Here is a 15,190-nt window from a genome sequence, read left to right on the forward strand (position 1 = left end):
ACTGTGGAGAGCCAGCTTTGTATATCTATGTAAAAGTCTGTAGTTACTACCTGTTGTTCTTCCTGCCTCTATATGTTGTCTTTCATTATGATTTAAACTGCTTCCTTCTGACTTCTTTTATGTGAATTTGAGGCTATGAACTCTTGTGTTTATCTGAGATAAGTTTCCATCATTTGTTAAATACCATATACAAAGAAGTCAGTATTAGATCTGGGTAGAATCTCACCTTTGATTGTGGTATGTGCACTGAAGGGATAAACAAACCAACATTTTCATCCATTCTGTCCAGACATTATTTGATTAAACTGCCTCTTACTAAACCTGAGACAACACAAACATCTGGTGTATGTTTTGGTAGTGCTGGCATATCCTATTGATTGAATTTAATTTTCTTACACAGCTTTGATGAGAATTTTGAAAGTGGGGAGCAGTTTGCTTTGGAATACTGAAAGCAAATGAGTTGGGACATTCTAACCGCTTAAGTTGGTACTACCTTCATCAAAGAGCTAAAATGAAGCCCATTAGCTAGATAAAAGCATAAAAGCGAGATAAAACTGCATGCAATACTCGCTCTACTGCTCTGCTGCAAGAGTTGGATGTCTCCAACACATTCATGAATTAAGAATTTATTCTTTGAATGTGAGCTAATGTTATTTCTGACACCATGCTGCTGCCACATTGGTTCTCACTTTGCCAAGAAATTGATTGTATTTTTGCTAGTTAAATGTTGATGACAGTGAAACGAAATGATCCCCCTCCCACTGTATGTGCTATTTTATAGCACTTGGAGCAGTTAGACCAAAGGCGGCGTATACTTCTGTTCTCAGTTACATTCTCAATTCAGAAACAGGATTCAACTGTAATTAAATTTTATGTCATTCTTGCTGGTGTTTCTTTCTCTGAGAAACCAATGAAAGGAGCTGTGCAGCTGCTCTGTGGATGATAATATTATAATGTAACAGCAGCAGCCTGGCTGTGGTGTCCAGTTCTTTGTAGATTTCAGGTTTCTGCCTTGCTGCATTCAGTGCTTCATTCATACTGAAAGAACACTGCAAGACCAAGTGTTTTGTAATAAAGCATAATTTAACTACACATTTCAGGTATAATTTGTATTTTCTGAGGCTGATACGAGGCTAATTGAATGGCTTTGTAGTGTGTTACAGGTTGAACTTCACATGTATGGATGCACTCTCAGCACCCAGCTTCAGTTGCAGCTGGGGGTTGGAAATTGTAGGATGCTCCTATGAAGGCTCAGCCACAGCATTTTCCTAATGTAGGCAGAAAAAAATCTGTGGTTTGTATCTTGAAATTAGAATGCAATGTGGCATGCTTATTGTGGTAGGAGTGTGTAAGTTAATGGTCTTTATTCATCAAAAATAGAGTAACACACTTGAAAGTAATTTTTAAAGATGATCTGCATAATAAAAGGGAGATTGTACTTGACAACAAATTCTAGGATCACATAGCAAAGGCATATGTGTTTGAGCAGGACGTTCAGTCCTTATAAATATTCAGTGGGCTTATAGAATAGACATTTGTTGTTACCAGAGAAGTCTTCAGGAATTGTAAATGCTAGGTCTTGAATAGAGAAATTGCTCAACAGTGGCATAGCTCATATGCCAGCCTATCGCAAATCTCAAATACTGTCAATTTTGTACATTCAGGTGGTGTGCTGTGGGGATACCTTGTTCATAATTGTCTGCTAGACTGGCCTGAAATTGAAGAATTGAAGTTATAAGGAAGTTAAGTGCATATATGATTTCAGGTTGTTTTTGGTTTGTTTTTTTTTGAGACAGCCAAGTTTTTCTTACCCTGTATGCACAAGTAATAATGCTGGAATGTAGACACTTACTGTTTGGAGTAACTCCTTTTCTGTTTGTCAAAGGTGGTATCAAACCCTGAGAATACATTTGCTTTTCTATGAGGAATCACTAATTGCTATAGGAGTGATACCAGGATCCTGAGACCACTTAAAGGTGCAGGTTGTGACAGACTCTTGGCTTTGGTATGATGACATTTCATATGGTGTAGTCAAGCAGATGGGCATGGTTACGGTCACTGACCTCTTTTCCTCAGTCTTTGCCTGGTTCTTCGGGGGACACTGTGGTTATTTTGCAATTACTTTTGCAGTTTTTTTTATTGTGGAATTCACAGTGTATGGTAATGATTGAGCTGATGAGCTGATGGAGATTGCTATATCTTTCTGCACGTTTCTGGAATCTAACTGTTAAAAATGTTTCTCTGTGTCGTTACCCTTGCAATGCTGTCATAACTATGAGTAGTTTGACAGCCCGCTGTTGAGGACAGCAACTAGTTCTGTCTAATCTAATTAGATGTGATTTCTTCAGGATCCTGGGTAAAGCTGACCTTTCTGTAACTATTCAGAATTTGTAGGTTGTTTCAGCACTTGCATCAGAACATGCCTGGACTCCTGAAGTTACGAGAAGCGTTTTAGCTTGGTTGGCATTTCACTATTTTCCCTCTGTTACCATTTGCAATTACTCGCGTACACTGCAAATTAAATACACAGGATTTTTTCTTTCTGGTTCAACATTTGCTGTCAGTGAAGGGAAAAGGTGCCATTGGCAGGTTGTACTTTTAGCATTTCAAGTTATGAAGCTTGTGAAATAGTTTTCCAAGTGAAACTACAGTCTGTTACTGGAGAATGTTTTCAACATAGTTGTCAGAACTGTGGGGAAGGCAGCTTTGCGCAGGAGACCGTGGGAGAGGAGACTGGCAGTTCCTCTGTAGCCGCTGAATGCAGTATTAGCTTTGAGACTGTTCAAGGAATGCTTAAGATAGTTGATGATCACACACCCATCCAATTCTGCAGGTCTGCTGAAACCTTCTGGTTTTTCATATTTTGAATTTGTACATCTGCTGTCTTACTTGCAATTAATCACATCCAGCTCCTTCTCTTGAGTTGTCTTTCACTTTTTTAGAATAACCAGAATGAAGTTTAACTGGTTTATATTGCAGAGAAGTGAATCTTATTTCCTTTAATGTGAACGAAGTTGTCTGTATCCCTTGACAAGAAAGCAGGAGTTGATACGTGTTTCATCCTGTGTCTGGATACTCTGAAGTACACAGGGATGGAGGTGCTGTCAGCTAGAAATGCGAATACTCTTTGTTGTCTTGAAATTACTTAAGGTTTACATTTACTGCACTCTTGTATGACATAAGTATAGTTTTGAATGGCAGTTTTCCTGCGTATTAGAACATGTTGACTTTCCTTTTATTTTTTGTGGCAGTTGGTAGATATATTATGTGAGGAAGCATGTACATCTGCCTGGCTATCTTGACAGCTGAGCTTGTGGTTTAAAAAATTAGAGTAAAGCTTATATATTGTATACTCTTAACAGAAAGAAAAAAAAAAGTAGCTGATAAATATATTTGTCTGACAAAGAGTGATGCTGATTGGGGATTTCTTTGTATGTATTCTGTTTTTTTCCTGCCAGAAAAACAAGTTACTCTATAATTTCATATGGTCCTCTTACATGACAGTAAATATTTCTTGCCTCATTGGGCCACCCACCACTCTTCGAGTAGAGTTTGTAGCCCTCTTTGTTGGCCTTCTGCCTAGAAAGGCAGACTGGACAGGGCTTTGAACAGCCTAGTCTAGTGGAAGGTGTCCCTGCCTGTGGCAGGGGGTTTGGGACTAGATGAGCTTTAAAGGTCCCTTCCAACCCAAACCATTCTATGATTCTATGAAAGGAGGCCTTAGAATAGATTAAAAAGTTACATGCATGTTTTCTTTTTTTCCCTATTGACTGTGGTGCTTTCCCCCCCGAAACAGTAGGATTTTATTAGCATGGCAAATCAGTTAGTGTTCAGCATAAAATACTGGAAGTCATAAAATTTAAACAGATGCAACTGCAGGATTTTCAAGGAAAATCACATTCCTCCTTAAAGATGGTGTTATGCTTTAATACTATGCTTACACAAATAAGTTGGACACAAGTCAAAATGATCACTTCGTAGATTTATTGTAGTTGCTTACAATATAATCTTGACAGTGCATGGGCTTGGAGTATTTTCAGTCGCCTAGAATCCCCTGGGCAGCCTGTGTACCATCAGGGAGAGCAAACGATCAGAATAATGTGGACAGCTGCTCGAGTCCATTTCATGTGAATTGGCACACACTGTGCTAAGTCTGTGATTGAGTAGTAAATAAATGCTGCTTAGAACACTGGTATTAAACCAAGAGCTTGATGTTTATACTCTGTTTTAAAAGAAATTCATTTCGGACACAGGTGTTTGTGAAAAATTATACACGCAGATTACTTGAATGCACTTACTCAAGGAGTGCGCATATCTTAGGCAAAACTTCCTTCTGCCCATAACAGAGAGAGGGAACAACCTGGCTGTGAGTCAAACACTTCAGTTTGTGGCTGGAAGTTGCAATTAGTGAACAATCCTCACTGAACTGTATAGTGAACAGTAAGGCAACAAACTACAAAGGCATCTTTTCTAACATGTGTGAGGTCCTGTTGACACAGGTCTGGATCTTCAGAGGTATTTAGTGTCTCAGTTTTGATTTGGATCTAAACTGACAAGCAAATTTTTAACCGTATTTTAGCGCTGTGGAGGTAACAGCTTGAAGAGAAGTGTGGGTAAATTATGGTTTTTAACAATAGTATGTCAGACTAAGTGACTGGAGTATACAGTTATTTCAGCACTCAGTATGTAAGCTGAATCCGTGGTGTTGCTAAACAACAGTGCATGAGGCTTCCATTTCAATTTGAGAACGTTTTAATGACGTTTCATTGCGCATTTAAGCATGTGCCTACTTTAAATGCCTTCACTTGTCCTTGGGCTCGCCTCTGCTAGAAACATTTTCTGCTGGAGAATACAGCAGAGTCCCCTAGTGGAAATACGCTAATGGAAGGAATTGTTAACACTGCTGTTCCACCTCTCTGAATAACATAAGCTGACAGGAGCACTCTGCAGTTGGCAAAGCTGTATCTGCATAGGAGCTTTTTGCCGTCACAGCAGGCTGGCGAGTTGCCTTTTTTGTCCATGCTCCTGCCTAGTTAAAGCTCAGCTAGCAAAGCTTGAGCATGGACCTACCCTTAGGTATTGTGGCTTGAATGTGAGAATGAATGAGCTTGCTTTTGTAGGTCTTGTTTGTTATATGACAAGGTGATGAATACATTTTATTCCTTACAGCCAGGAGTAGATAAGTGAGATGTATAAAATGCATGTATTTTCATTTGTGTATGTAAATATGTTCATTAAGTTATCCCTAAAAGGCCTTGAGAGTTGTAGTAGGAGTATGTGCTGTCAGAAGTTTGAGGTACTGGATTTACCAGGTGACTTACATTGGATATTATTTTGTGATTCCGGTGCCAGGGGAAAATGCTGCTAAACCCTTGCTTGTGGTCTAGATCCCAGGAGTACTAACACTTGAGAGGAAAAGATAGATTCTTTATTGTCAGCTGGGATGCATCTGGTGCCCTTGTCCTGTTTTTAATGGAGCGCTGAAGCTGTGATGTACAGGGAAGTCTCTGTGCAGTAAGTGGTTGCTTGACCCTTTCAATGCCTTAAAGGCCTCCTCAAGCTTGTGTGGCATTAATAAGGGAGTTTCTATGCGGGATCTCCTTGTGTAGCTCCCTGTAGGACATAAGTTGCTTTCCTTGGCGTAGCTGCTCTTTGCATGCCGGTCTCAAGTTTTACCCTCAGAGTTAGGCAGCACAGGGACTCAGCCAGGAACTCGGAGAACATCTTGTGGCTGTTGCTGTGTGCCAGGAGCCTGGCAGGAAAGTCTGTGGTGTTACTGAGGCATGTTGTTCTTCATATGGGATAGGGCACAATCCTAAAAAGTGGTGGGGGTGGCTTTTTTCTAATTAAGAAAGAAATGTATTCTCACCCCCCCCCCCCCAGTCTGCTCAGAAGCGGCCAGATCTGAAGAAAGATCGAGCTGGAAAAAGCATCTGAGGTTTTTTGGAGTCAGCCCTACTCCTGTCAGGGAGAGAAGGTGGACTGCAGTCTGGAAAGACTGAGGTTTTCTGGCGAAACATTATTAGAGTAAGTAGCTTAGGAGTTTGCCGAGATTTCCTGGTGTTAGGGGTTGCCTCGATGAGGGCCATCAGATGTGTCCCGAGAGAAACGCTCCCCCAAAAAGTTTTGGTTATGAACGGGCTGTCGCAGGTGCAGCCGTCAAGGAGTGTCGTGGGTGCAAGTGGCTGGGGACAGCGAGCAGACGGAGCGACCGGCTGCGGGCCGGGACTGCGCTCTCATCTGTGCCAGTCCTTGCCAGTGTCCGCGCCACCTCTGCTGCGAGAAGCCTGTGTTGCGGGGCGGGGAGGCGAGGCGCTGCCCGCGCCCGCCGCTCCCCGAACCACCTGCGCCGCGGGGCGCGGGCGGCCGGCTGGGCCCCGGCGGTGTTTCCCCCGCCCGCGGGCGGCCCCGCGCTGCGGCGGCGGCGAGTGCCGGCGCGGCACTTCCTGTCTGAGCCGGCGGCGGAAGGATCGCGTGCGCCGCGCCGCCCCGCAGGAAGCGCTGCCGCCGCCGCCGCGCCGTGGCGGTACCCGCGCCGCCCGCTCCTCCCGCCGCGCCGTCCCGCGGGAGCGCGCCCCGCCGCTCCTGCCGCCGGTACCCCTCGCGCGTGCCCAGCGCGCGCCCGCACGCCGGTCAATGTGAAGCCGCTCCGGCAGCGTAAACATGGCGACGTCCCTGCATGAGGGGCCCACGAACCAGCTCGACCTCCTTATCCGGGCCGGTAAGCTGCACTGTGCCTGCGCTGGCGGGAGCGCGGTGGAAGCGGGGGAGCAGAAGCGAGGAAGCAGCGGAGCACGCCGCGCTCCGGCGGCGGGCGGCGAAGCAATGGAGGGCAGTCAGGAAGTGATCACCTTGGTAGCGGCCGGCCCGGCGTGCGGCCGCCGGCAGTGGCGGCCCGCGGCACCTGCCCGCGGCGCGGCGGCGCCGGTACCCCCGCCACCGCGGCGGAAGTTGTGGCGGGGCGGGCGGGGGAGTTTTGCGGGGTTTGCGCGGCCGGGACGAGAACCAGGAAGTGTGCGAGATTGTTGTCCTCCCGCCTCCCCCGGCCCGGCCCTCCGCTCCGAGCGCCTCCGCCACGCCGTCTGAGCAGGCAGGCCGAGCACCGCAGAGCTGCGGGCCGTGCGCTGCTCACCCGTGTGTGTGCTCGCCACCCCCCCTCCACCTGTGTCCTTTTAAACTTTGCGGTGGCGGCGGGGCGGGAGGAGGCGCGGCCCACGTGTGCGGTGCGGAAGCGGGGCGCGCACACACACACACACACACACACACACACACGCACAGGGAACACGACGGGCGCTTGAGCTGGGCGGGGGGGGGGTGGTGGCGCCCCCTCCCCCACGCGCGCTGCGTAGCGGAAGCTGCGCGTTCCCCCGGGGCCCCCTAAGCGCGAGGGGCGTGGCGGCGCCACGCGCCAATGGGGGCCGCCGCCGTTGGCGGCCGGAGGGCGGTGGGGCGGGGCGGGGCGCGGCGGCCGCCAATGGGAGCGCGACGTGAGCCGGAGTGGCGGCTCCCCGCGGCGCTGACGGGGTGCGCACGGAATTGGAGGGAAGCGGAGTGTAAACACGGAAGTGGGGGGCGCCGCCGCCGGGGAGTACGTGGCCGCCCCTCATTTACCTACCCCTCTTCAGCTCCCCTCGCCGACGGGGCTAAGGGCGGCGGGCGCGCCAGCCCGCCCCGACACCGCAAGGGGGGTCGGGCAGGTGCCCCCACGGTGAGGAGACTCTGCCGGAGCAGGGCCTTCAGGCAGCCCCGCGGCGGGAGGAGGTGCGAGGCCGCGGGAGTACGGCTCGCTGCCACCGGTCCCAGCAGGTGCCCACACCTCCTGGCTGCTCTGGGACGCACAGTCAGATAGGGAATATCCCTGCCCACTGGACAGTCGTGGCAAGGGGTACTTACCTGAGCTCTGTTACCCTGTTGGACACACACACTTTGAGAACCAGGCAGTTGGGTTTTGTTGCGTCCGCCACTTCTGATGGTAGCGTACTAAGGTGGTGCTGGGTTTTGTCATTAAGTGTGGTGCAGCCCTGGAGAAAACATGAGTGAGGTTGCACTGCTCACAAACACAAATACGATGTCAGACCTCCAGTTCTCCTTGGAAGTTGGACCAGCTCTGATTTTATTGTCTTTACATCATGGAGCTCCACTTTTTAAATTAGTCCTTGGAAGTTGTGCACTGCAGTACAGAGAATAGTAGTATATGTAATGTGTTGAGCAGTTAGAGCCTAGGCACAAGCTGGTCAGCAGTATACCTTCATACTGGCTTGCCATTGACATGGCAGTACGAGCATAAACATGTGCTAAAGGTCAGGCTCTGCCATTTAACTGTGTGTTATGGTACCCTTTTAAAAAAGGGGGGCGAGTTGCCTGATCTTCAGAATGGCTTATTTTATTTAGTACGGAAAATCAGGGCTTGTTGGAGGGGAAGAAAAAACCCCAGAAATGCCCAAAAGACCCCCATGACAAAGCAGTTCTGGTGCAGAGCAGAAACAGCAGAGCCACGCTGCAAGTGTTTGGGCCTTCTCTTGTGTGCGGTGGAGGAAATAGCTTCTCTTTGCCAGCAGAACAGCCTCTACAGGGCTTGCTACTTCAGGAAATTCCACTTATTTGTCTTTTACTTTTGAGTGTTGATTAATAAAGAATGTTTAAAGTAGTTGATTATTGTGTCAGCGGCTTCTTAAGTCACAGTAACTAGATTGCTTATAAGCCAACCCTTAGGTAAATAACCAGTGACCTTTGTATTGCTCTTTCTGCTGTCCTTAGCCCAGCCAACTTAATTCTCTTTTTTTCTTCGTATTTGCATTGCAGTGGGGGACACAGATACCTGCGCACATCTAGTATTCCCATCGTCATACTGTTAGGATACCGTGTCTGTTTACTTATTTATGTATGTAGATGGTATCACGTGGATTTAAGAGAGGAATCCTATACCCTAAGGGATTATAGTAATTATGCCTTGCATTTTTCTGTGGCTGCTGGCCTTGGTGTTGACAAAACTTCAGAGCATTTGTTAACTGTGGGAAGAAAGCTGGACCAAAATTATTACTGCTTAAGGTTATCTTAATTGCTGGTTGTAAGAGCAGCTCTGAGATGACTTTGCAAAGATGTGTTTTGGCTTTGTAGCTAATATTTCTGTCACCGTGCTAACACACTGTTCACAGTGAAACAAGTGTTCTGAGATGCTTGCCCTCGTCTTCATTATTGCTTGCCAGTGTGCAGTGGATCACATCATCCTTATCATCCTTAAATTGTGAACAGCTGGAAGTCTTCTGAAGGAACAGAGTCAGCTTTAGGGAAATGCCGGAAAACCCAAGGAGTTGTTCTTCAGTTTCTGAACAAATGCCTGCCATAAAACAAGCAGTAAACTGAAAACGCTTTCTTTTCCAGTCAAGTATTGCATACAGAAAGATTTCTGGGTGTTACCTGTACAGGCAATTCAACTGTTTTTAATTAAAATGTGGCTTCGGCGCCGTTACTACCTTACACTGCTATTTACTGTGGTCTTTTAAATGCTGAGATAAAACAAGCATGTGAACACCAATAAACTTTAATGAGGTCTGTTAGAGTGTGTGTGTAGTCACTCTTGACTGAGTTCCATGCTTGGAATTCTGAATTCTTCATTAAAGTGTTCCTCTAGTTGCCTGATAGTATTAAAGGATAAGCTATTGTTAATCAGGTGCTGCAGTTAAGTGTTGACCTTGTAACTGCAGACATTGATAACTCTTCAGATAAAGAGCTGTATCACAGTTTCAGAAAGTACAATTTTGAAAATTTCAGTCCCATTTTTTTCCCTCCCATCACTTGCTTTAATTCACTTTGTTGCTCTTGTTTTATGTTAAAACTTGGGGCTTTGTTACAAAATGGGTATGTTGCCAGTATTCTCTTCTGTAAAGCTTAAAGTACAGCCCTGTCAGACTTAATTACCAAGTTTGGTATTTTGTAACAGCTGTTGAGAGCCTTGAATTATCTACTGTACAAGCTAGTGGTTTAGAGAGTGGAGCTAGAAGACATTAGGTCAACAGTGAAGATAGACATCAAATAGCCTAGTTAACTGTTTTAAAAATCAAAATAACTTTCTCTTCTAAGAGGATTTTTTTTTCCCCTCTTGAAAACAGGCCAGAAACTTTTTTAAGGAATTATTTTAAAATAAAGTGCCAAGGAGTCGGATTTCTTCATAAAAGCAGTAGGATGAGATTTGATTTAAAAGAACGAAAGAGAAATTTGTAGTGGTAGCTGTAATGCATTCTGGTTCGGTAAACGTCAGTTCTCATGTTATTCATTTACTGAAGTTTGGAAAATGTACTTCCACCCATGTATTTTACTTCATTTGGGCAAGCGATATCCCTCTTGAAATGAGTATATAAGGTGACAGAGTTACATATGAAGTTGGATACTCAAGCAATGCAGGCTATTGTAGCTTTGGGAGTCTTGTATATGTACACAGTGGTACCGTAGTTAACAGTATAAATATAATGGAAAATTTATGAATCTGGCATTTTTAAAGAAATGGATGATACACATCATTCTTTGGTTAGAGATTTTTCTGCCTGCTGCCATACTGCTCTTGTGCATCACAAGCTTGAAGGTACTCAGAGAAGATTAAGGTTGCTGTGATGAGGTATGTTTGCATGGCACAAGCTGTACGAGCCTGGAAGGTTCTGCTTAGTAAATAACTGCCAGTGATTTTCTGTTGTGAGGGCTTCCGACTGAAGTTGGCGGGTTTTTTTTCACTGCAGAATCCTAGTCTTTGGTTTGCTTTCCCCCTCCTCTTTGTTGTGAGAAGTGATACCAAATGTGATACAAGTGGCATTTAGTTGGTGACACTGGATATAGCTACCTCTCCGAGGGAGCCTGTTCCCCCGTGTCATCTTTTGGGGTATCTTGTCTAGCTGTATTTTTCATCAGTATCATCTCTCCTGCCTGAGCACTATGACACTTTTATAGTCTAACAGAGGACGTCTTCCATTAGGATTATTTAGCCTGGCAAAAAGACATTTCAAGTACAAATTTGTGCTGAGATGCAGATTTACATTTTTCCAGATGTATTGGTGCAGTAACATTGCCCAAGCACAACTGAAAACTAATGCACACTGGGTAGAAGAACACTTCTGAGGCTAAAACTGTGGAGAATGTAGCTAGCTGATAAGACGTCAAACTTGGTAATAGTGCTCATTTTAGTAAGTATTTTAATAGATGTGGTTTTGGCAATGTTAAGTTAGTTTGTTAATTGTCATGATAGACAGACAGCATATGTTTTGTTACAGTCAGAGCCAGAAGTGTTACTATTTTTTGCCTTATGTTTTTTATATGACAATTTTAGTGGAGTTCTAGGTAAGTCATGTTGGAAAAAAGTTTGTGAAGTGTGTATTTCCAAATGCCAGAAGCTTTTGAGGAGTAGATGGTGCCAGTTTTATTGGAAATGGAGGGGTTACTTAGGGCAGAGGTTGGGTGGCTCCTTTGCCCCTCTGCTTTGCTGATAGGGTTTTGCAGCCTTAGTCTCTAATGCTGGGGTTAGGGGGGTTCATCTCCTTTCCCTGCACTCCAGCCCCTCAGCAGAATGCCAGAGTGCTGTAAAAGTACAGGCATGGCTCTTGGCTATCGTTTTTGCCTTGTTCCTGCCCTCTGTTCAGTACCTCTTGCATGTGGTGCAGCATCTAAACTGTTCCCTAAAGGAAATACTTTGGATACACACAAAAATTTTGTATGCTTTTAAGCATTTAGGGGATGACAACTTCAATATTTGAATTCAGTACTTTCCTGCAACTGAAATTTGGCAACTGCTGTTTGAGTTTCATTATAGAATTGCTTTATAGACTGAACCTGATACCTGCACAGAACCTAGCGAGCTAGTTGGTCCCCAAAACTGTTAACTAGCAGAAACAGAAGTGAGAATGGTACAGCTCTTTGCTGCAGGGGAGGCAGAGGAGTTGGTGAGAAGGCTTTGCTGACCTACTTTAAATCTTTTTTTCTAGAATAATAATACATTAAATGTTGATTTGGACTTTCCGGTTTCTAATTTCAGTATTGGTGTACAGTTGATACATTCCCCATTCCTGGCAATGTCCCTATCTCTGCAAGTGTTGAAGGCCAGGCTGGATGGAGTTTTGAACCACCTGGTCCTAGTGGAAGGTGTCCCTGCCCGTGGCGGGGGGTGGTTGGAACTAGGTGATCCTTAAGGTCCCTTGCAACCCAAACCATTCTATGATTCTGTGCTTTATAATGACTATCTAAATATTGTTCCTGTATTCTGATGATCAGGGAAGGTTTTATCTGGTAGATGCAGGGAAACTTTTAAGTCATCAATTTCTGTGCAGCTGAAGCTTTTCTTTAGAAAGAAGAATGTTTAGGTGGAGAGCTTCCTGCAGGGCCACTCAGTTTCAGTGCAGTCATTCAGCCTCTGGCTTGGGACACCTCCAGACTGCTTGGGAAAGAAACAGCAGCTTCCCCAGGCATGGGGAGCACCTAGGACCTGCAGCTGGGGAAAGGGCTCGGAGTGCAAAACTGCTGTTGATTGCCACTGGTTATCCCAGGGACAGAGTGTGTATAGAGACCCTTTCCTTTAGCCTGAGTTTCCTACACGCTCAGATAGGTTTTCGTTGTTCCCAGCCTGGGGTGAAGCAAGTGGTGGTGGAATGTCAGCTTTATCGGCACCTTCTGTTCCAAAAGATAAAGCCCCCTAAACAGCATTGCTGCAGAGGGCTGCAGTGGGAATCCCCGCAGCCAGCTAGTGGGTGGGCATCCGGCCTGGGTCAGCCAGATGTTTCAGTCCTCCAGAATTTTCCATTTGTGATACTTCCAGATTTCGTTCACTTGCAGCTTCTGGTTTATATGTTTAGTCCTTGTGTTTAGGTCAGCTGCAGTATGCTGGAAGGCTTTCCCCCATGTGTGCTGGCATTAATTTGTTTCTTAGGCCAGAAGCAACACTAGTAGCGTTTTCCCTTCTTTATCTAAATAAACATCAAGTTGGTCCTTAGACTGTCTCAGTAACAGGATAGGTGCCCTGAAGTTCTTGTAGAACATGATTGCAGAATCCTCTTTAGCTCTCTGACGCTGGAGATAGGTGACCCTGCCTGTGCTAAAGATAGATTTCCTGGGCTGCCGGAGCAGTTGGGCTTTGAGCAGATGGCCATACATGGAAAGAGCAACAGGGAGAGTGCTGGCGTTACCTCTGCGAGACAGAGGGTCATGGGCAACAGGTGCTGCCACTGCCACCACCACCGCCTGTAAAAACCTTTGCGAGGGTGAGCAACATAGGCTGGGCCGTGAGCAGGACCCTGGGTTTAATTGATAAATGGGGGGTTTCCTAGTGTCGCTGCTGCAGTCTGTGCTGTATCAAACTTTAAAATGTGATCTTTTCAAGTTACTTTAATTACGTAGTGTTTGTAGACTTTCTGAACTTGGAAAAAAAGAGATCATTTCACCTTCTTCCTTTAGTTGTTGCTTAAAAAAACCTCAGCCCCTGCATACTGTTTATGCTTTGTGTTTTGTTTTTTAGTAACTAAGCCTGCTAAACCCAACTCTCATAGAATTTACATGTCAGAAAATGAAACTGGATATATGTTTTGCAAACCAATCTTGTATTTTTATCTATGTATATATAATGTTTATATAACCTTGTATTTTTTATATATATATGTTTATCTAAACAGAAAATACGAAGAGAGGTGACCTTTAGATTTTAATGGGGTAATAGTTGGAGATGGTACTAGTTCCCTGCTCTGCTGTGTCAGTTTGTAACCATACTCACTACAGTCTGGTTTGTTGTGGTTAGCTTAAAGGCAGAAGACAAATCCTAGAAGTCTGCTTTTGTCAGCTCGTGATCACCTCATAGAAAGGAGGAGCATGGTTGTGAACCAGAAATCTATTTGGGAGAAGTGACAGTGTTGGTTCTGCTTGTCTTGTGTTGTCCCTACACATTTCTGTTGACAGGAAGATACAAAAGGTGTGAAGACACCTGACAGTTTTGGGATTATCATGCTTAAGGCTGAATATTGCAGTCGTACAGCAATAAGCAATTTTCTAACTAATCTGGTCTCAAATTTTATGCTTCTGTAGTGGAGGCATCGGTTCATGGAAGTAATGTGCACTGCAGGGATAAGACAATTGAAGCTGCAGAGGCCTTGCTTCATATGGAGTCTCCTACCTGCCTGAGAGATTCCAGGAGTCCTGGTATGTGAGCTTTAGTTTCTGCTCTGTGAGCCTTTTCTCCTTCCACTAATTAGTAAAATGAGCAAATTGGGAAAGCTGCTTCTGTGGAGGATTGCTGCTTAAAACACTTTTTTCCTTATTTTTCTTTCATATGGTTTTCTTACTGCAAAATTATGGATTTATTTGAGTTCCTACAGGATTTCTCTACCTGTAACAAGCATACTTACAGATAAATCGTTTGTCTGAAAAAGGTTGTTTGGTAGAGATCTATGAGTAGTTACACATTTAAAATGAACTTCTCCGTCTGAACATCGGGAAATACTTTTTCACTGTTCAGGTGACCAAGCACTGGCACAGGCTGCCCAGAGAGGTTGAGGAGTCTTCATCCTTGGAGATACTCAAAAGGTGTCTGGACACTGTCCTGCACAACCATTTCTAGGTGGCCCTGCTTAAGCAGGGGCTGGACCAGGTGCCCTTCAGAGGTCACTTCTAACCTTACCGTTCTGTGGTTCTGTGAATTTGACATTTTAAATTGCTAAAATAAAGAGTTACATTAAGGGAAAGATATTTTTATTTGTGTTCCTATTTTAGAATTAATATCTGAATACACTGTGCTGCAAAGTATTACCAGTTAAAAAACCCAAAACTTAATTTGATGATTTCTTCAACTTGATGTTCTTTTTGAAGTTACTTAGTATATGTTGGGTGAAGTAATGGTTAAACTGAAACCCAAAAGCTACAAAATAAGAAATGGAGATCAGAGTAAGGATCAAAGGTTAAGCTTTAATTTGTTTCATTTGAAGTTGAGTTTCGAAAAATATTGGTGTCATACTTGTTCTATGCCTAACAATACTGGCAGGCGTGCATATTTTAGGGAATTGGTTTGATTTTCTAGGTGACAAGTTGTTGGAGCAGAATTTTGCTATACTACTGCATATTCTTTGATTAAAATAATTTCATAATAATTTCATACTTTCAAGATAGACTAAAATAATAGAAACTTCATCAGGTACTTCCCCTCCACCCTTCCTTCCTTTGCTCATAGTGA

General features: G+C 44.7%; 1 protein-coding gene across 3 annotated transcripts in view; it reads left to right on the forward strand.

The window, feature by feature from the left end:
• The window catches only part of ELF2 (E74 like ETS transcription factor 2), a 36,125-nt gene that overhangs the window by 13,017 nt on the left and 7,918 nt on the right, over positions 1-15,190 (forward strand). The window contains exons 1-2 of one of the 3 annotated variants that reach the window (XM_061442364.1): positions 6,586-6,721; positions 14,050-14,163. In XM_061442364.1, the coding sequence (XP_061298348.1) occupies positions 6,664-6,721; positions 14,050-14,163 (172 nt within the window). In that variant the 5' untranslated portion in view covers positions 6,586-6,663. Of the gene's footprint in view, positions 1-6,585; positions 6,722-13,042; positions 13,236-14,049; positions 14,164-15,190 lie in introns of those variants that run through there. The other 2 variants (XM_061442357.1, XM_061442347.1) reach the window with 2 other exon arrangements.

The sequence above is a fragment of the Pezoporus flaviventris genome, unplaced genomic scaffold (assembly GCF_033815535.1).
Source record: "Pezoporus flaviventris isolate CSIRO_AGI_PZ_B2104156 unplaced genomic scaffold, CSIRO_AGI_Pfla_v1 ptg000002l, whole genome shotgun sequence".
Taxonomy (NCBI): domain Eukaryota; kingdom Metazoa; phylum Chordata; class Aves; order Psittaciformes; family Psittacidae; genus Pezoporus; species Pezoporus flaviventris.